The sequence below is a fragment of the Oxyura jamaicensis genome, chromosome 1 (assembly GCF_011077185.1).
Source record: "Oxyura jamaicensis isolate SHBP4307 breed ruddy duck chromosome 1, BPBGC_Ojam_1.0, whole genome shotgun sequence".
Classification (NCBI taxonomy): Eukaryota; Metazoa; Chordata; class Aves; order Anseriformes; family Anatidae; genus Oxyura; species Oxyura jamaicensis.
In genome coordinates, this window is record NC_048893.1 from 198,655,893 (window position 1) to 198,677,591 (window position 21,699).

At 48.6% G+C, this 21,699-nt stretch overlaps 1 protein-coding gene and 1 long non-coding RNA gene across 6 annotated transcripts in view; one reads left to right on the forward strand and one right to left on the reverse strand.

The window, feature by feature from the left end:
- The first annotated feature begins 3,615 nt into the window (after positions 1-3,615).
- Positions 3,616-21,544, forward strand: LOC118169035. The gene is made up of 3 exons (XR_004751898.1): positions 3,616-3,745; positions 13,582-13,591; positions 21,534-21,544. It is a non-coding gene; the product is annotated as an uncharacterized LOC118169035 (long non-coding RNA).
- Positions 6,299-21,699, reverse strand: part of LOC118168997 (serine/threonine-protein kinase PAK 1) — a 70,397-nt gene continuing 54,996 nt past the window's right edge. For all 5 annotated transcript variants that reach the window (XM_035329878.1, XM_035329893.1, XM_035329886.1 and 2 more), the window contains 6 exons: positions 20,724-20,836; positions 16,480-16,597; positions 15,961-16,060; positions 10,974-11,170; positions 9,370-9,507; positions 6,299-7,690 (listed from right to left, as the gene is read on the reverse strand). In XM_035329878.1, the coding sequence (XP_035185769.1) occupies positions 7,604-7,690; positions 9,370-9,507; positions 10,974-11,170; positions 15,961-16,060; positions 16,480-16,597; positions 20,724-20,836 (753 nt within the window). In that variant the 3' untranslated portion in view covers positions 6,299-7,603. The remainder of the gene's footprint in view (positions 7,691-9,369; positions 9,508-10,973; positions 11,171-15,960; positions 16,061-16,479; positions 16,598-20,723; positions 20,837-21,699) is intronic.

Here is a 21,699-nt window from a genome sequence, read left to right on the forward strand (position 1 = left end):
AACTCATTCCTCTCCTTAAATCCATTGCACTTTGATTAAGTTTTAATAATCTCAATCTGGGATGTACTTTTCACCACATCTGTTGTTTGATCTGGGGAAAAACTCTACTGTTTTTTTTTTTTTGTGGGCCACATTGCTGTACTCTGGAATTTGTTTGGTTACTGGGATTATTTTATATCAAGGTTAGGCAATTAAAAATACGCATGTTGTCAGAATTTCCGGATAGCATCATCAGTGCTCTACTTGCTCTAGGAATAATTGATTCTAAAATGAATATATTTCATATGGCTTTAAAATATGTACAACTAATAAAAATGAAAGGGGGAAAATGACAGCAGACAACATGAACAGTTGTAACTGGTACTCGAAACACTTGTGCAGGGATAGTTGAAGTGTTGGTGTTTGTGTTCTGTGTAAGTGGTCCTGGATGCCCAACAATAACTGTGTGAGCCTGCATGAAGAGGAGGAACGTTCACTGAAGATGAACCTTGTAGGTATTTTTTTTTCCTACTGCCTTCTTATCCCTCTCCATAACTGTGAGAAAAATCTCGAATAATTTTCTTCAGGCAGGACCTTCTGTGAAGCTGTTTTATTTGCGATTGCAATGGTGGGTGTCCCCTCAATCAGGAGCGCATTTTAGTAAACAGATCATAACCTTTTATTCCCTATTACCCAATGCCTGAGCACCTCCCCTGTTTCCTCACTGGCTGAGTACTACAGGTTCACAAGCTACTCGACACTCCTCTACACCATATCTGTACAATTGTTCTTTTTTTCAACCCTTTAATTTCTCCTTTCTTATGTTTTGAGAACTTGTGATCTTTGTTTTACTGTTCCCACGCTGCTCATCCTGGTTTTTCTCAAGCCTCTGCCTTATTTTGGAGCAGTGAGGCCTTCTACTGTCCACTTCTCTGCTTAGCATTTCTCCTTACTATGACTACACAGCTACCGTGGAATACGGAAAAGTAATTCTCTACTGCAAAAACACAACTTTGTTTCTCACAACTCGGCGTTTGCAATGCAGGTAAAACAGGAGAATGCAACTTGTGTTAATCCACTGGTCCAAGGAAGTCTCAGCGAAGCAGATTCGAGGACCAGCGAGGAACGAAAACCCTTGGGAAAAGCTCAGCAAAATGCCAAATATTTCTGCACCTGAGCAGAGTGAGTTGGGGAACGACGAGGGGACCCCGCTGGATGTCAGGAAGGGAGCACAGTGGGGTTTTGCTTTGTTTTCTGCGTGCTCTGCGCTGCCTCCTCCTGTGTCACACTCCTCCAGATTCAGTGGGTGAATCTGGACCAAGGCGTTTGTCCCTCCCTTGGTGGCCCCTGGGTTGTACGGACACCCTGCTCCACCCAGCGGGGACATCACAGCGAGGCTCCCCCACCCCTGGGTTACAAACCCCATGGCTGGGCAATTCAGGGACCTGCACCAGCTGCTTGGAGCCCTACTGAGGTTGGAGGGGCTCAGATTTGGTGCTCCAGCTTCGGTGTTTCCCACCGCCCAGGCTGCGCTTGGTGGCACTTGACCTCACCAGGGTCTTCTCGCCCTTCTGCCCAACTTCTCACCCTTCAACACCCAACACTCGAGGCGAGGTGCAGGACACCTCCCCCCAGATCGTGGCACAAACGTTGAGCAGATGGAGGTGGAGGATGCAGGATGATGGCCAGGAGGAACTGTGCTGGAGCACCACAACCATCTCCTGATGCCTGCTGGGGTGTGCTGGCTGCCTTCAGCCTCCAAACTTGGAGCCTTGCAGTGCAGCAGGGAAACACAAAGAGGAATTCTCCCCCGTGCAGCTGCCAGGAGAGGGCATCACAGCCCCGGGAACTGGAAGGGAGCAGCCAGTAAAGCCCGGCAAGCTCACGGAGTTCAAGCTCTAAATTCTCCCCAAAGATGAGCCTTGGGACCAAAACTTCGGACCGCTCTGGGCCCTAAACATCAGGGATGCAGGAAAAACATCACTTCTATAAAGTGCAGCAGTTTCACTACCACATGCATCAGGGAAAACTCTCTTCCTCTCTTGTACCTCCCAGCGTATTCCCTCTCCTCCTGCTCATTCCCCCACTTGTGCTCCCAAATAAGCTAAGACCCTGTTTACTCTTCCCACCAGGATTTAGCTCCCAGTTTGCTGGGTCTGGCTCAGACCTGATGCTGTGTGTTCCCCAAAGCTTCTCCTCTTCCTGGTCTCACACAAGGCATTGCCTCTGCCAGTAGGGCTACTCCAGAGCTGCACAGGCGCTCAGAAGTGAAAACGCTGAATTTAGGTATGAAAAAGTAAAAGTTTAAAGATCTGGGGCAGGCTCCACGTCTCCAAGCGCAGGTTTAGCTGTGGTAGATCCCTCTGAGATCACCACAGGTAGATTTCCTTCCTATGCAGGTGGAAAATAGGGACAGAGTCCCAGGAAAAAGATAATAAATTAATAAAAAATAAAAAAATAAACACTCAAGTAATGGTGTTGAGGGAAATACTGGCAGAGCCACCAAGCCCGTTACCACTTTTTCAGGCACTTTTGGGGTACGTTCCAAGGTCTCCAGTCTGCCTGGTGCCCGGCTTTGTGAAGTTTCACGAGGGGAGGAGCAGGATGCAGGACGACAGTTTGATTGCCAGGCTCTCGTGGGACAAGGACATGGACATGGGATGGCAGCACATCGCGGCAGTGCCACCACCATCTAGTTGGCCAGCTCCCCCTTCCAGATGTTCCCTTCCAGCTTCCCTTCCGACATGGGGCTCAGCACCCAAACGGCTTGTGAGAGCTCGGCAGGGCTCCCAGCACCAGGAGGCTGAGCTGGGAAAGTCCTCTTCACGTTAGGCTCGGTTTCTTGGACTTCCAGCACCCAGCTCTGCCCTACAGCCACAAGTGGTTGAAAACCTACAGCAAGGGAGCTTGTGGGGTCACACACGTCCTCCCCGACCTGTGATGTTCCTTAATCCAAGCTGTGACAAGGCACTTCCACAATTATATAGGAGATAAACTCCTGCTCTTGTTACCAGCCTCACCCTACTGACCCCACATGTAAAAGCGATGCTGGGGAGGGCAGCTTTAGGGACCTATCCCAAATCCTCCCCCGTTTCCTCCTGGAGCTGCAGACACCAAGTTCTACCTGGGGAGACAACAAGCAGCCAGGAGGGACAATTTCATCTGCCTCCTCCTCCTCAAGCTGGGGTCTACATCCAGCTTCCAGACTGGTGTTTCTCAGAGCATTAATGACTTCCAAATGGTTACATTATGTGGTAGAAATCACACTTACTGCAACAGCTTCCAGCGTGAAGTCACTTTGCTCTACCAAGTAAGATCAAATTAAACCAGATTGGAGGAACACAACTCCTCCTTCAAGCACCCCCATTCCTTTCTGCAAGCGCCACTGAAACAAAGGGAAGGAGAAGCAGGTAATTCATTCAGATTTTATTTAAGGTTTCAGTTTTCCTTTCTAAACGGCTGAGCTGACCCTGACAAACCGGGCACTGCCGGAGAGTTACGGCGAGGCAGTACAAAGAAAGAGAAACGTGTTTTCCAGCTGATTTTAAAACGGCAAAGGCCCTTGTTATTTCCCAGCAGGACAAGACACGCAGACATCTGGCAGCAGGTCAGATTAGCTCTGGCTCACTTAGCACAGGCTGTAGCTTGAAGACATAAGCCTCAGTCCCATCTCTGAGCACCCCTTCATCGCACAGGAGCCCCCTGCTCCTTTCTGCTCCCAAACAGGATGCCTCAATCCACCGCAGACTGCTCCGGCACCCCCCAAGTTGGGAAACTGAGCTTTTACCTTTTGTTTCCTCCTCCCCCAGCACCCATCTTCTTCCTCGGACCAACGCCATCTTCTGTTGCCTCCCACCCCTTTCCCGGGGGAATCCATTTCAGCTGCAAGTTCCCATCCAGCCCCCGTGGGCATCGCCGTTTCGCCACCACCGGCGGCTCCCTGCTTCTCTAAGACCCCAGCCTTGATGCTGTGAGCTGTCATTAGCAGCAGACGATGAGATCCGCCCTAGGACATTTTCCATACGCTCAATTCAGTGTGTTAACAACCCCAAAATACATCCACAGGTTCCCTATTATTATTGAAATAAACCACTGACAGTCTACGTATTTTATGCTAGGGAGACAAACAGACTCAGCCTTCACCTTTGACAGCTTTCATCTGAAAGACGTCGGGGAATTTGGAAGCACGTAATTAAGAAAGACGTCCAAATCCGTACCATTCTTCTTGGACTTTGGGCTGGACCTTTCACTGCCAGCTGAGCTCAGCAAACTTGAAGCACCACCAACCTACAGGCCACTTCAGCCCCTCCTTGCATGGTAAATATCATCCAGTGATACCAACCCGCGATACCTTGAGACAGACGGGTAGGATACTAACAGAGATCTCAGCTCAGCAGCGATCTCAGCTCAGCCAGCCCCTCTCATACCCAAACTCTTGGCCCCACTGAACTGAAACCAATCATTTGCTTAAAGAAAACCTAGGGCTGCGGTAATCCAACTCGACATCAGCTCTTTAAATATAGGAAGCTTGAAATGCACCAGCTGCTTCTTAAATACGATAATCTTCGGTGCTTTGGAAAAAAAGAGATGGGTTTTACCTTCTGCCTCCACCAGGAGCTCTGGGAGCTGGAGCACATTGTGCCATTTCGGCACCTCACCGGATAGGGTTGCTGAGGATCCCTTAAAAAGGAAGCAGGTTTTCAGGATGGAAAGTCGAACATCTGAATACTTCATGTTCTAATATAGAAGAGAGAATCTAATAATCAAATAAATAATTAAGGGCTGTGATTAAAAGTGGTTCAGACTCAGTAGAATTAGTTTGTACAGTAGGTATATTAAAAATATATATTTAAAAATGCCACCAAGGCAGTTCTCTAGTTGGAAGTTGCTTTCAAATCCCAGCAGAAAAGATGTTCTCAGAATAAAATAAAATAAAATTAAATTAAAAAATAAGCCAGAGAGGCTGATTTTGAAGTCAGACACTTGTGCTAACAGCTCTCTGTAGTGACCAGACAGTGCTGTAAAAGGCTATGCAGAAGCTGCCACCAGTGCTGAAGCTGGGCGATGCCCAGATGAACGTAAGAGTAGAGAAAAAGATCCATCTCAGGACAAAAAAATAGACTTCATTCTCCTAAACTAACTACGTTTTTTTTATTTATCTATTTATTTAAGGTTTCTGAGAACATGAAAACATGATGTGTCTGCTAACTTGGAACTGGGGCTGGGCACACAGTAGCAATCAACTTCTTTCGCATCACAGGTGGGTAAAAAAATAAACCAGAAGATGCCGGCATGTCTACAGTCACTGCCTTACAGCTTCCCAGTGCGTAGCTCAGTCCTTACCAAACCAGTAAGGACCAAGTCGAAGTCAATGAGACAGAAGCACATCACGAGCTTAAGAAACAGTCACTCATGCAGATTCCCTTCCATTGGCAACGGAGATTCCAAGAAAATAACTTCTACACAAGTAACCCTTTTTACCACGGAAATTCAGCAGAAATCCTCCTGCAGAAATATAAGCTCCTGGATGTGCTGACAGGGCACGTCTGCATTACCACTCTCACCTCAAAGGGGTGCCAAGGATGGAGGGGGAAGGGAAGGCGAAGGGAAGTCAGCAACATTCAATACATTCATGGATCAGGCTTAGTCCTGTGCTGTCAAAAAAGGCAATTGGTGGGTCAGTAAGACCAGAGCCACATTAATTTTAGACCAAGTGAGATCTAGCCCATCATTCTTTCCACCCCAAACATGGCATTTTGAGACTTGCATAGAAAATAACACCAAACTCCTCACCAAAGGGAATTATTTGAGGGTAGTGGCCTTCCCTTTCTCAATCTCCACCCCAGCCCCAAGCAGAGGAGCTCATCAAGAGATCAGGTTCCCCCCAGGGCCAGCAGCTTTGCTGCTCTGCCCAAGGAATTCATCTTGTGAGGGAAAAATTTCCGTATTACATGAAGATGAAGAATGGGTACAAGGGGAGGAAAGCAGCAGATGTGGCTATGGACTTCAGACATCACAGCCTCACGTCAAACAGTGACCCTGAAGGATGGGAGAAGACACCAAAAAACAAGGGAGCTTACAGACTTTTATCTACGCCTGGAAAACCAGTGTAAGGGCTGTCACGTATCGTAGAGTGAGAGGAAAATATATATATATATTTGCATCACAAGCCCAGGGCAGGGAGGAAAGGACTGGTCCAGCAGTAGGTCACAGCAAGAAGCAGGAATGAGTTTCTGTGCAACACAAGTGCTTTGGGGAGAGAGGAGAGGTTACTCCACATCTGGGTTAAACTCGCCCTGGAAATGAGCAAAGCGATACGTACAGAGAAAGCAAGATCTTTTATCCATTCCCCCTGGATGTAGTTACTTCTCTTCAGAGCCACTCGCTATCCCACAGGACTACAGAAGCTTGTATCACTTAATGCATCACTTGTAAGCACCCAGGGATGGTAACATGAAAACCAATCCCGTCCGACAGAGCTGTCTGGTGACAGTGAATTCTCCCACCCCCACCCCCCCCCAGCCCCGAGTTCAGAAATGCAGCAGTCGTTTTATTAAAAATCAGTACACAGTTCAACATCACGCCAGTGTTTACAACCGATCTCTCCAGTAGTTCTGGGCTTGCTGTTGTGTTACGGATCATCAGCAGTCAGCAGCATAAAGATACCAGTTCACTCGCTCGTTTCAAAAAAAAAAAAAGGAATGCCCCTGTGCTTCCGAGGAAACACTGTCCACGATCAGTTTGTTTTCTGTTGGCCTTGGTCTAAGAAGCAAGAGTTTTCAACATCATCCTGCAGGCAAATCTTATCGTTATAACAGTAATTGTTCTGTTTGCTTTAGCGTACAGGGCAGGTCTCCACGAAGCCCGACAGCACTAACAAAATAACCCCAAAAGAAATCCCAGATGATTTTTCCTGTGATTTTTCTAGAGTATCAGAACTATCTGCAAGCTGTTTAATTAGTTGAGTTGAAAATAAAGTGTGCGGGGAAGGACCTTGATTCACACAATTTGGCAAAAAGATCCTGAGCTGTCCAACAGCTGCAAGAAGCACACACAGGCTTGCTCCTTGCTCCACTGAAGCATCCAGCAGTGCTGCAGGAGGGCTGCATGGGCCTGCCCTCGTTCCCCTTCCAGTTGTTTTAGCTGTTCTGATTGCTGCTGCCTGCTTCCTTCCCTCCTCGAGTCATCCAAAGCAGAGAGCAGCCTCCATGCTGTAAGAGCAGCTTGGCAGAAGCAGGAGGAGTCCAGCCGGCAAAAGATTGAATTTATTAAGATAAACGCGGTCTGCATAATCTTTAAAAATAAACACAGTAAGAAACACGAGAACCACTTTCTTTGCTACGTGTAGGTCAGGTTCAGATGTTCTCAGATCTTCCCAGCCATAAAATATACCCTTCCCCTACCGTGCCCATCGAGGCGGAGGGAAAGACATTTCACTACGCAAGGTCAGCGACGTTCCTGTTGCGTGCCCTCCCACGTTCAGCAAACAACACATCGGCTACCCTTCAGGGCAGATCAGAGTTTTAAGAACACCCCCGTGAAGGAGGGGACAGGGACAGGTAATTTGGTTTCTGAAAGGAACGTCTACAAGGCTTGACACGACGGCTGTGCTGACTCCCCCGCTTTAATGGTTGTTCTTTGCTGCTTCTTTAGCAGCAATAATCAGAGGAGTGAGACTAGAAAGAGGCTTTGCAATTTTCAGGAACTGGTGCTAGGAAGAGAGAAAAAGAAGGTTACATTTTTCAGAACATGTCCCAAAAGCCTGGCGTCCACACAAAACATCAGGACCTAGACCCGGATGAAGTCCAACAACCTACTCTAAGACATGATGAACAAAAAAGTTCACCGTGACTTTTGGGTCTTACCTGAGCTGATAAAGATCTTTGCACACAACACATCCTGATCTCTCCAATGTTTTATACACTCTCAAAACCAAGCAAAACTCAGCAAGTTCTCCTGGGAAATAAATTCATGCAAAATCTACAGTGAAATTCTTTGTGGAAGGGAGGTGTAACTAAAAGCAACCTGTGCAGTTCCAAAACACTGCACAGGGCTTCCTGCAGCAATCATCTCTCCCTTTCTTTCTTTCCTGTTGTCACAGATCTGGTGAAAACATTGCCTTGGCCTTCCAAAGCGATCAGAAATTTTCAGAACAGCTGGGATTGAGGAGCACAGCATGGAATTCCCAACAGGACCATTCAGTCCGTCTCCTGTACCAGGCACTCTGTTAAGTAAAGCAATATTGATTATCGAGCATGCAACACGCAGCACGTGGCGTCACAAAGTGCTTCTTGCAGGACATGGGGTGTTTGTTTCAGGGGCAAGGTTTAAAACCTAACATCTGGAACAGAGGAAAAAGGTTTCCCTGCATTCAGGGTTAAGGGGAAAGCTTGCAATACTCCAGCCTCGCAGAGGAAGTCTAGGTTGAGGACAGAGACCGACACAAAACAGCTACACAGACAAGGGAAGGCATGAAGCCCACAAGCTGCTCTGAAAACCAAAAATAATTGAGTCCCCCAGGATTTCTGAGCACCAGAAGGGATCAATCACCCAATCTGAACACACTTCAGAGGTGGAAAAAACTGAGGCCAAAAGGTAAAGGCAGGCAGAAATGCTGCAGTCACAATGCTCTCCAGCCCCAAGGAACAGAACGCTGCTGCTGGCTGATACTGTGGAGCTGGCAAGTCCAGGAGAAAAAGAGATCGTCCATCTACTGCCATTCTTTCTGCCGGTGATTAATGCTTCATTACATTTTACAAGCCTGGCAGCTTGGTCCTTCAGTGTCACCAGGAGTCCAGACAAAGACACCGGGTTTTCAGTGAAATAACTGAGGATTTCTCACAAGCTTTGTTCCATCACCTCTGCAGGAAGAGCTGTATCTGGCAAAATGTGTTAACGCCAAACTGCTCCAGTTAATGCAAGACGTGCCCGTTCCAAAAACCTTTGGGAACTCTCCCCCAGAAGGGAGCCAACCAGAGCAGTCGATAGCTGGAAGCCCTCCTGTTAGCCAAATGAGAACAAGCATGGCCAGACCGCAACGCCACAGCCAGATGTTAGGGTGAGCTGCGTGAAGAAGCCACGGGAATTAATGGGCCCAGCGTTTGGCAGGCCTGGGGCATGGCAATTATTTGAGGTTGCTTACAGAGCATGCTGCACAGCTGCTGCCAGTAGCAAGTACAACACAAAAAGGAAAGTGCTCCGTTAACGCTTCGTTATGGATTTGGGGTTTTTTGGTTGGTTGGTTTGGGATTTCTTGTTTGCGTTTGGCAAGTTATCTCAGCTGGGTTTGTGACTTCAGATGATGCCGTATTTAAGACCCCAAATGACATTTCTCCACCTGCCTATTCTCACTCTAGAATATTTAATTCAGTCCTGTTCCCCAGCACTTACTTGTAGCAGCTCTTTTGCAGAACCTCTTTTTTCCACGTCCATTTCAAGACAGCGATTTAGGAAGTCTCGGAATATGGGTGAAAGCTTTTCTGGGTTCTGCAGTTCTGGAGTCCCGTTAGTGGCAATGAGATACAGGGCCTAAAACAAAGCAAGCACCAAAGAAACAGGAGGTTACAAAGGTCAGACTCCATCTCCGGATTACAGAGACACCCATATTTCCTCTCCCTCCCCACAGTTCAATGGGTCAAAACAAAACCAAAAAAACCCTTATCAGGGTGAGTAATAAATGCTTAAGTTTCAGCAAAGAGAATAGCTGCCAGCTATTCTGTGTGGATGGGATCCAATCCTTGATTGTTTTACCCTGGTAATCTGGGTTTGGATCCTGCAGCCCTCTCAAGGGATTAAGAGCACAAAACCAACAGCCCAGACTGTGTTTACATAGGGAAGTTGACTGGCACAGCTCTGCCAGTGCTCGACTCCTGCAATAACTATATCCCCATGGGAAGGTACCTCAGAATAAACAGCAGGCTTTGTTCTGTCGGTACTTTGCTCAAGAGAACAAGGCCTAAAAAGCCGATACTCTAAAGATGCAGTTGGTCCCTTACAACATATGGCCGGTAGGTGCTCAAGCAGCACTTAACATCCTACAGAAACCACTGGAGTCGTTTTCCTGCTGCTTGGGGATGAAGAAATCTCTAAGAATCAGGAAACTCAGAATTCATCCACTGCAAAATCTCATTATTAAGAGAAACTCGCTAGATGCCTTTTAAAAGGAAACAGACATCTGTCAAGGCCTTTTGAGCACACCACTCATCACATCTCACGGTAGCAGTCCGATAGCCTGGGAACTGGAACAAGTTGAGTTAAATGAGAGCAAAGCACCGCGTTGCTTAGCCATCCTCACTTAACTCCACCCCAACTTTCCTTTCTCTCTTCTTTGCTGCTGCACTTCTCTCCCAAAAGCACCTCCCGTGCAAGAGGTGGAAACAGAAGGTAAACAGAACTGTTCTAGATCCCTTCATCCTGTTTAGCTTAGAAAAAAAGCCATAAAACCGGCTTACAGTAAGAACAGCTGCATTCCTGCAAACTGACAGAATTTCCCCTTTCATTAAAGAATAAGAAGGGAAGGACACCAGGGGGGTAAAGCCTGAGTGAAGGCTCATTCAACTTGGAGCTTTACTGGGAGCATGCACAGAGGAACAATGCACCAGCAAGAAAAAGTCCTGTTTATGAAAGAGTAACGTGGTATTTTCTGAACTCCAGGAGAGCTCTCTTCCCCACTCACAAGGATTTAAGAAGCCAGGCACTTTGGGGCCAGAAGGTGCCCCTATCAGCCTCTCCAGAAAGGGGAGAATTATGGATGCATCACATTATTAACTCAGACCCTACCTGAAGGTCTGCAACAGGAACAGCCTGTGCCTCTACCACCCAGAACCAGCTATGGCTTCTAACTTAAATGACCACAATCTTCTCACTACAGCATCTAAGCAGACGTGTAGCTGCATGTGATGAAACCACAGCGGAGGTTCACCTGCCTCCTCCAGGGCCTAGGTTAACCAGCAGGCTCAGCAAAGACCTGAGGGCAAAAAAAGGCACTCGCTTACTCTCAGGGGGTTCTCGTTGAGGTAGGGGGGTTCTCCTTCGATCATCTCGATGGCCATTATCCCCAGCGACCAGACATCCACTTTGGGCCCGTAGGCTTTCCGTGTCACCACTTCAGGCGCCATCCAGTACGGGGTCCCCACCATGGTGCTGCGCTTGCTCTGCTCAGGAGTGATCTGGGCACAGAAGCCAAAGTCAGCTGGAAAAGCAAAGGAGGAGGGAAAAAATAGTTAGAAATCGGCAGGTTTCTCCAAAAACAACATGTACTGATGCCACAGCTGTGGTACAAGCTAGCCTGTTGCACTGCCTGGTACACTGCTGCTGCAAAGGAGGGGTGGTTTGGGGTTAATAAGGTGTTCAGGAGTAAGCTTCTAAATCTGGCTCACTGAGGCCATGAACATCACAGAGCTGCTGACTTGTCTACGTGAGGAACGGTGATCAGTATCGAGCTGTACGTGGATGCTGTGAAACCTGGCAGTGCAGCATTTTGCAGCTCTAACACACTGTGTAATACATGGTCTCAAGCCTGTTCCTGGGAAAAGAGAAACCAATGCCCAGTCTGTCCTCCCTCCACCCACACCCACCAGCATTATTTGGTCATATTGTCAGTCCCAGAGATGTTATTTCCCCAGAAGATGTACCACCTCTCTAACGGGATTTGCTTTCTAGAGCAAATACTGTGTTCAGAATAAATTTAAGTGCCTAATTTGATATTTAGTATTTTATTTGAGAAGACAGACAGACGGAGAGCCTTCCTGTGAAAAATGCTTGGCCCTGTCTTATTTACATTTGACTTTCCAAAAGATCATAGAATCATACAAAATAAAGGTTGGAAAAGCCCTCCGTGATCATCTGGTCCAACCATCCCCCTACCACCAACGTCACCCACCAAACCATGTCCCCAAGCACCACGTCCAACCTTGCCTTGAACACCCCCAGGGACGGTGACTCCACCACCTCCCTGGGCAACCCGTCCCAATGCCTGACCGCTCTTTCTGAGAAGAAATGTCTCCTCATTGCTTTAATTGTTGAAGAGCAGTGCTCTTGGTTCAATTCTTTAGTTGTTGACGAGTAGGGGCATGGCGTTTCCCTTTTTCCACTCACCAGGGACACTGCCTGAATGCCAGGACTTTTCAGCTATGATGGAGAGAGGAGTGAGTCCCAGTGAGACCCTGGGACTCAAGTCATCAGGTCCCATAGACCTGTACCTGCTCAGATTCATCAGGTGGTCTCAAACGTGCCCTTCACTTACAGTGGGTGGGACTTTGCACCCCCAGCCTCCACCTACGGGTTCAGGGAAATGAAAGACTTGGGAAGCCCGTCTACCCATGCAGACGGAGGCTAAGAAGTTGCTGAGTACCTCAGCCTTCTCCATGTCTGTCGATACCAATTACTCAGCTAGAGAAACTCACTCCTAATATAAGAAATCAGCCACTTATAATCGCTTACACACTCTTATTTTCACCCCTCAGTCTATTTAAACAAATGTTAAAGGCGCATGGTGGCCCTCGGGGACTCCTCCTGTCACCCCAGCGCAGCAGCCCAAAGGGAGCTGGGTCCTCTCTTGTGCTCTTCCTCGATGCTCTGTGCAGAAGGGATGCAACCACATGGGCTGGGGGATAGGAAGGAAGCACTCACACAACCCCTGAGAATCGGCAAGAGTTCTTTATTGCCGGGTGTTTGGTGGCTCCAAACTAATGCCTGGGATGGTGCCTGAGCGACGACGAGTAGGGAGCTCGCCGGGCCCTGCTGCATAGCTGTCGGAGTTCTCTGACAGCACGGAGCAAAGACCTGCCGGGATAGTCCCAGGTGTGATGTGGCTGAGGTGGATCCACTTCCATGGGTTCCTCTGCCTCTTCTTGTGGATCCACCTCCATGGGCTCCACGGTGTTAGGCAGGAGGACAAGCCAGTCCCCGCCTGGGACTGCCCACACGGGATGCCTTCCATCACGTATGTTCTCTGGCCAGGGTGCCGAACCAGGGGGTCGCCCATTTCCATGGCTTGGTCCCATGCCACTCTTCACTTGATTTCCACGCCTGGGTTCGATGCTGCCACGGCTGGGTCCCACACTGCCTTCAGGCCGACGGGCACACCTCTGCTCCCCACGGCTCTCCGCCTCACGCTCCCGCCTTCGCTCCGCACCACCATGGCACCACTTGTTAGGCCCAGGCCCCCTGCTGCTGTATGTCTGAGGGGCTGGCCTGTTCCCCACATCGCTGCGGTGCCAATGATATCTGTGATATGTGTCTTTGGGCCGGGCACCAGACGTCCCCCAGGCACTGGTGTTTTTTGTGCCAGAGGTGCTGTCCCTCTGCCCATGACGCATCTTTCTCTCGTTAGCTGCCATCCTCGGTGCTTCCTCAGACCGCTTCACTGTCCTCACACCAAGGAGGGCTGCCGCTCGCCTTGCTCCTTTCTCCAGCCTTCTTCCTGCCGCTGGCTCTCAGAGGACCGAGTAGCTGAGCAAGTGGCAGGGCAGCGGCAGGGGGCTGTTTTATAGGGCCCGGGGCAAAGGCAGGGCAGCAGTGGCCACTGTGACCTCAGCCAGGTTCTGTGGTGGAGTGGCCCGTGCGAGGCCAAAGGCGGCTGTGTTGGGAGAGGCCTGGAAGATGCCCTCATGTGGAGGAAGTAGAAGGGTTGCGGGGGCTGAGGGCCCCCTTTTCTGGGGCTGGCTCCTCAGCCTGACCTCAGCCAGGTTCTGTGGTGGAGTGGCCCGTGCAAGGCCAAAGGCGGCTGTGTTGGGAGAGGCCTGGAAGATGCCCTCATGTGGAGGAAGTAGAAGGGTTGCGGGGGCTGAGGACCCCCTTTTCTGGGGCTGGCTCCTCCCCAGGCCATTTGGTTTGCCGGAGAGAAAGGCTGCCCCATGCAATCCGGCCTCAACCCATTTTTCTTAAGATCTCCAAGGGTTAGAATCTCTCGTTAACAAAAGAAAACTCCACCAACAAAACCAAACCAGACCAATTCAAAAGGCTAAAGCAGTCAAAACTGAAGTACCCTGAAGTACCAACATGTCTTTTGCACACACACATGCACTGTGTATTGTAGAGTACAACGGGAGTGCACGTCTAGCAATTTCCCTACCTGCACTCCCAGTCGGATTACTGGTGCCTTATCTCTGTGCCCCACAGTACAGCCTTGTATAAACCACATGCTTGATTCACCGGGGTGGGGGTGGGGGGGGTGCAGGTTAGGAGCTTCACCTCAGAGTAGAGTCCTCTGGTGGAGTCATTCCTCAACCTCTCAGTAACACAACAGCATTGAAATCAGTAAGAGAAAGGAGACTGAAGTGCTAAAAGAGGGAAACTTTTGTTTAAAAAGGCTTTAACAAAGCCAGAAACAGCAGTCAGGGTGTGTCTGATCAGCAGCCTTGTGCCCTCAGCAGGAGAGATCAAGCAAGGTTGGTCTTGTGTCCTAGCCTGCCAGGGCTACAAGAGCCCCAGTGAAACACCCAACTGCATTTTATTTTAAATGGGAGCAGAAGGGGCAGGATAATGAGGAACTAAAAACTTCTCTCCCTCCACCTGGGCATCAGAGTGGGACTGATCTCATCCTGGAGAGCACCCCCACTTGGATCAGCCAAGAAACAAGCCAGCAGCACCTTTCTGGGGCTCTCCCCAGCCTTGGGGACCAGGAGCCAGACTTTTTCACTGGGGTTTTCTATCAAGAACTCAGCCACCTGTCCTGTCACAGCTCCCAGGCAGCGCCAAACACTTGCCCAAGCTGATACCAGTGCTGTCACCAGTGGGTGCGGAGGAATGAAGGCAGCCATCGACGAGGGCTTCTGGGCAAAGGTGTTGGCCCACCTCCTTCCTAACAGGCTTCACCGAACTGGATGTGTCCTTGTGTGCCCAGCAGAACCAACACAGCAAGATGTCCTGCCCATCCTGACCCCCTGTGGCATTACAGGTTTAATTTTAGGCAGAATTATGAAAATTGAACTGATCCCCAACAGAGTTTTTCTCAAGGGTAACAAGCAGGGAAGGTACATATGGTCCATAAACAGAGCACATTTCCAGCAGAGCCAGTAAGAAACTCAGGTCCAGAAGGTTACTGCATCATATCCACAGGACCTTCCTAACTTGAAGCTCTAGCCAAGTGCTTGCATACTGTGCTGAAAGACGTTATTCCATAAGAACAGAGCACCTCGGCCCTGAGAAGCTATTCACTGCTAACACTCCCAAGATCCGACGGTACTAAAGTGCAGCTTCAGTCTAAAAAGTAATTATGTACAAAAATAAAGAAAAAAACCCACCTTATTACTCAGCATATCTGCACTGTGTGAATTTTGAGTCATATCTGCTGTCACTGCTGGCAAAAATAGATTTATTTATGCCTGTTGGGCCCTAGCCAACAGAACTGGGAGGGAGAGGGAGGAAGCACAGTTCTGTTAAAGCCATAGGTGGAAGATAATCATTCGCTGGTCTCCAGTCTTACCTCTGCATGGGCAATGGCAAGCACAACAGCTACCTTAGCACCAAGAGTCTCAAGGTCCTCATTACTGGTGATAACGCACAGAGGAAACAACATTAAGAGCTCGGATGGGGCTGGGTTTGTAAGATTAAGTGCTTTCTAGCTGATCAGATTTCAACTTCCCCTCCACCCACCTCCATCACCCAGGTACCTGCAGTATTTTCAAGGCTGGAGAGACCACAAACAGATAAAGAGTTGTGACCCTACGCCTATAAACCCAGCTTTCTAGACTGGAGCTGCATTACAATAATGTTATTTTAGACAACAAAACAGCTGGCCCAAGGCTAAACGAACCCCAAACCTCATTGCATGTCTCTTATCAGTGCACAGGGATTTATGCTTGCCAATCTCCATTGAAACAGATGTCACAAAAATACCTCCAGGAGCATTTCTACAGACCCTTCATCACCACGGCATCAAGCATCTCAAGCACCCATCTCCCCACTAGGCCTGTCCCGTAGCAGGTAAGAAGCCAGGGTTGATAACTAAAGTCACCACCAGCGCTGTTCCCCTCATACTTAGTTTGACAGAGCCGTCCATTCCCAGCAGGATGTTGTCACTCTTGATGTCTCTGTGAATAACTTGGTTCGAGTGGAGGAATTCCAGAGCCTGGAGACACTGAAAAAAAGAAAGGAAGATGTTCTTACTGTGCATGAAGTACAAGTAGCCAGCTATGGACTCTAACAACGTGCACTTTTGAGTAGCACAGGCTTAGCTTTTTAGAGCCTTTTCTATATCCAGTATGTGCAGGGCTACAGAGACATCCCCACTGGGACCAGAAGGTGACAGGTTAGCCCCCCCCCCCCCCAAAAAAAAAAAAAAGGGGATTCCACAAGGATTCCTGCCCCATTTTGCAGTCCTCACTCTAGGGTGAAACCAAACAGGAGCATGTCATGACTTCCCCAGTGAAATCCATCCTCTGAGTAGATTACTGCAGCATTACAGAAGCTGTAGACAGCTACTCCAGCAGAATACATCAGAAAAAGCCCTGTCCCCTTCCTCCTCACAGCTCGCCCAGGGTGTGGGTGCAGCTTTACCTCTCGGCACACAGCTGCGATTTGTCCTTCGTCCATGCAGGTCTCTGTCACAACATCTGTTAGGGAGCCTCCTGCCAAGTACTCCATGACGACCCAGAGCTCTTCTCCTACAAGGTAGCTGAAGTGCCAAAAACAGTTTTTAGAACAAGCAAATATGAGCACGTCACCGTTCACTGAGTCAGAACGCACTGGGTTTTAAAGCTATCTTAGAAGGGCAGGGAAGCCATGAGGCTTGAGCAGAAAATTTAACGGCACTGGGGCACCAGGTACTCATGGCAAATTCCGTGTGTCGGAGGATCTGAGCACAACCTGAAAGAGCAGAGAAAGGGTGAGTGCAGAAAGCTGAGGAGAAAACAGGGCTGAGGTGATGGAAGAGGAGGTTAAAATTTTCCTGGCCACAAAAGCAAGGCTGAGATTTTCTGCCATGGAAAGGGCTAAGAAGGAGACGAGCTCACAATTCCTTCCAGCACTGGGAGAGAGAGAAAAGAGCTACTAGGCAAGGACAGGGTCCAAGCCTGCATCTCTAAACATGTTACACAGCATGATTTTCAAGGGCTCTTGCACTGAAAAAAGGTGGCTGTGGGCTGTTCTGACACCATTGGCATCCTCCTACCCTAAAGCAACTGCCTACCCTTGCCCAGGCACAGGGACAGTCCTGGGTGGTTGCCCATGTACAACTGAGAAAGAACACCATTTTCCAAGCATCACACATTTGAACAATCTCATCAGCCTTTTTTAGGGAACCACATCAGTTTGGGATTTCCACTGAATGGTTGAGGCTGGCAGAGACCTCCAGGTCCCTGTGGTGCCAGCCCTGCTCCAGCAGGGCCACCCCGAGCAGGGGGCCCAGCCCCACGTCCAGGTGGCTGCTGGAGATCCCCAAGGAGGGGCTGGGCTCCTCTCTGGGCAGCCCGTGCCAGGGCTCCAGCACCAGCCCAACCCAGCAGTGCTTCCTGATATTGATGTTTAGCCAGAAAAAAAATCAAAACTGTTTACAAGGGCTACGGAAAACATCCTTCTAGTTGCAATAGCAATTTTACAGATTAAAACAGAACAGGAAAGCCCAGAACGGCAGGTTTTACCCCCCCAGAAAAAACGTCTGTAGCAAGATTGATAGGAAAAAGCTGAGGGTGAGTTTTCACATCCATTTGGGATGTTGTTCTCTGCTGGAAGCACATGTGCTCATGTCTAGGAGCAGAAGACCTGGGATGAGGGCACCAGCATTAACTCATGTTAAAAAAAATCATCGCCAACCACTTCTGCCTTTTTGGGCCCACCTGGAAAAACATCAGCACAACCTTTCACAACAGACACATCAGGCTGACACACTCCTGAAGGAAGGAACCATCAGCTTGAAAACCATAAACCCCACCTTCGCAGCTTATCTGCCTGGTTTTGTAAGGAGCAGACAGAGGAGTCGAGAGAGATGGCAGAGAATCAAACTGCAAGCTTCTGCCTGCTGGCAGGAGAATTCATCAACAAGTCGACACATGCAAGCTGGGAGTCGGGGTACTTGGGAAGTGCAGTTCTGTAACAGTGCCTATCACCTACAATGAGGTTTCTGGGGTTTATTAGGTAAGAGGAGTTCCTCTTCCAAAAGAAAACCCCAAGGCAGAAGTTTGCTCTGCCTCACGCTGGGCATCTTCTAACTTTAGGTGCCTACATTTAGAAACAGATCTCTGAGGGCCTCTTTCCCATGGGAGAAAAACCCAAGCAGGAGCAGAAGTGGTTGCTTGTCCGTACAGAGAAACTAGTGTCACTGTCTTCAGAGCCAGATGTTTCTACACTCAGCAACTAAAAGTACAGCTGAGTTAGGCCTTAAGCTTCCCAGCACACCTTTGTGCCACACGTGGCAGCAGAAAACCTGGCTGAAACCTAAACGCCCATTTGCACGGTGCTGTCTGGGGGCCAGGGAGCCAGCCAGAGCCCTGAACATCTGGTAAGACCTCGGAATTACTAGGAAGTAGGTAAGAGAGGTAAATGCAGGTAAGAGAGGATAAAGCACTGGAAACCCTGGCATAAGGGCAGGAGCTGGGGCAGAGATAAGAGGGAGGCTTTATACTGGCAAGCATCTTGCAGCTTCCATTAGGTACTCGGAAGGGGGGAGCACCTGTCTGTACCCTCAAAAAAGAACCACAGAAAAGGAAGCAGCTTCCACAGCGGCCAGCACATCCTTCCTTCTGTGACAGCAGCAGGTGGACGCCAGCAAGCAGCGCTCAGATATCAGCTTCACTCAGCACTCAGGAAGCAAACAGGCACATTAGGCCAGGCAGGAGGGATGCAGCAGCTCCCCAGCAGCAAGATCCTGCGGTTGCAAAGCCCCACAACAGGCACAAGAACCCCCACCGTTCACCCTCGTTGCTGCTCTGTCCATTTGCTGCCCTCGAACAGAAGCTAATCCCCCTGGAAAAGCTTAGTGAGAGAAAGTCGAGGACCAAAGAAGCAGCTCCCGTTGCTGGAAGTTTAAACAAGACAGCAGGACGTGCAGCTACCCTACAGCTGGGATGTATTGGCTAGACAAGGCACGGGCATATACACGGGGGTGTTCTCTCTAAAGGAAGAACGTGCATCTCAAAGTTTTCCCAAAACAAAGCCTCTGATCAGCCAGGAGAAATACACACTTTCAGCCCACCTGCAATACTTAAAAGTCCTTTGCTGCTTTTCTCATTTTGCACGGGTAATTTCTGCTCTTTCCAAGAAGAGGGTGCCTGCCCAGCACCACTTGCTCTGCACAAACACACCCCTCCCACAAAATTTCACAAGCAGACTTGTCCTTTCGGTAAGGCAGCTCTTTACAACCGTGCTTATAACATGGAACACAGCACCATATAAATTCAGCATCACAGTGGATGCTGCAGCATTAAAAGTACTTGGGGGGGGGGGGACTAAAATATCAGAGGAAGGTGTTAGGGAAACAGGCTTTTGATACACATGCAGGGCAAGCGTGTCTAAATATTCTCTCTACGATTTCCAGAAGAGATTTTGGGTCACATCCCTCCATTCCATCTTCAGGAGATGAGCTGCCAAGATTATTCAAGTCTGAAGCTCACCCATCTAGGCACTGTTTTCCCTACAAAAAGCCAAACCTGTAGTTAATCTAGATGAGTTTCTGACAAGTGCAGCAGGCTGGAAACCCTGCTGCAGCTCCACTGGAACTAGCTTGAGCATAAGGTGAATGATTCAGGCTTGACACAATGCATCAGTGTTAAACTGATGCTGAATTCAATTCACCGTGCAACACTTTTGCCCTGTTATCTTCTGGCACATCCCAGATTTCCATGCTGACAGGCTGGGACTGTTTCCTGGAAGTCAAACAGGGCAGACGCAAGCATTGCTTCTGCCTTCCAAGGCAGCTCCCTACCCCCACAGAAGCACATTCACCAGTTGTTCCTTCTGAAGGAGGCAGCCTCCAAAGAGCTGACAACTGCAGCGCTGCTGCCATCACCCTTACGCAGAGCCTTGATATCCCGCGGGGAAGAACCCGCGGTCACATTTGTTTGCAGCCTTGCTTTTTACTGCCTTGAGCTATACAGCAAACACAGCTTTCGTGGCTGCACGCAGGTCTGGTAGGAACAGCTTATGCAGTGCAGCAGCCACAGCATGTGTCCAAGTCCACAAAACCCAACTCCAAGCAAGGAATAAGCCCGTTCTCTCTATAGAGGTTTATTCCACTCTGTGCCAGCTCTCCTTTGCTCCCTTATACACACCCACAAGAAAGTAGCCTCGCTTAGTTATGTGTCTCATGTCCTTCAGCCTTACCACTGCTCTGCTGCAACACAGAAAACCTCAGTGGACAGCCACAGGGACACGATTACCATCTAAACATTGAAGGGTTACTCCTCTGCAAGCAGAGCATTAGTATTGCTCAGGGAGAAGGAAAGAAGAGGAAGAGGAAAGCACATAACACAGTTCAAGGTATTCCCATTTCTCCTGCAGCATCAGGAAGGAAACGGCTTGTCGGGCAGAGCACCTTGGCAAATGGAGTCCTGACAGCATGCTGCTAATGCCACTGCTGTCAGCAGCTTGAAAGAGAGCCTAAATACTCCATTAGTGCCAGTTCAGACACTAGTTTCTCCTAGGATATAGATGGAGACCATTAAGCAACACACACCCCAACCTTGCCACATCCATTAAGCAATGCAAGATCGTCCTCTATCTACCTTAAGCTGAGATGGGTCACTGAAGACAGTGACAAGGAAGAGTTTTCCAGAGCCCCTTTGTGAACCCTTCAGATCACGACATACCTGTCCAAGTAGTTGACGATGTTGGGGTTTTTGTTTTCCCTCATTACCAGGATTTCATTGATAATCAGTTCTTTTTTGGGCTGCTGCTGCAAATTCATCTGTTTGATTGCAACCTGCAGGGAAGGAAATGCAAGCAGTAGGGCGTTATTACAAGAGCCCCCTAGAAACCTGCCACTACCAACGTCAATCATTTTAACCCCACATTCAAATAAAGGGGAAAACCACTTATTCATCATCGGTTACTCGGCAATTCAGCAGTTCCTGCAGCCAGACCATTTCTACTCTGGCTGGATATTTGGTGCCAGAAAAGGACAAGGGGAATTACTGTTTTCATACTGGATCTTTACATCACTGTTGGCCAGCCAACTCTTCATTTTTTTTGGCAAGAGAGCAGTGATACTTTTACACTAGTATGGACCGGTACATCGAAGACTTCTTATTCCTTACATGATTCTTACTAATTTTATTTTGAATCAGATGTTTCTTTAGATTTGGATGTGTTTGTTTTTTTTTTCTTTGTTCATTTTGTTTTTTTACTATTGTGCTTCTAGAAATCTAAAGCAGGGCAGGTGGGCTGAGAAGAGGAGGTAAATAGCACAGCCTAAGTGAAGTGACAATTCTACTTCTTCCCATCACAACAAGACCTAGGGGGAAAGAAGCACTGGTATTTATATAAAAGGCTCAAAATACATGAATTGGATCGCAGTCATACCAAAGAGAAATAGTGGGAGATTCATTACTTGTGACCCTGTGGCTTAATAATTTATACCCACCTCATTATACCTACTCCACGTGTAAAAGCACAGAAAGCAGTTGGGTACAACATGCTCTTAACTCTAAACTTACATTTAACTCTTCCAACTATCCCTGGTATTTTGTGAGAACACCTGGCCTTCAAAGACAAGACTTCAAACCAGTGAGACTGCTCAGCCCGGAGGGAGGCAGAAACATTTTGATAGAAGTAACAGCCCAACTG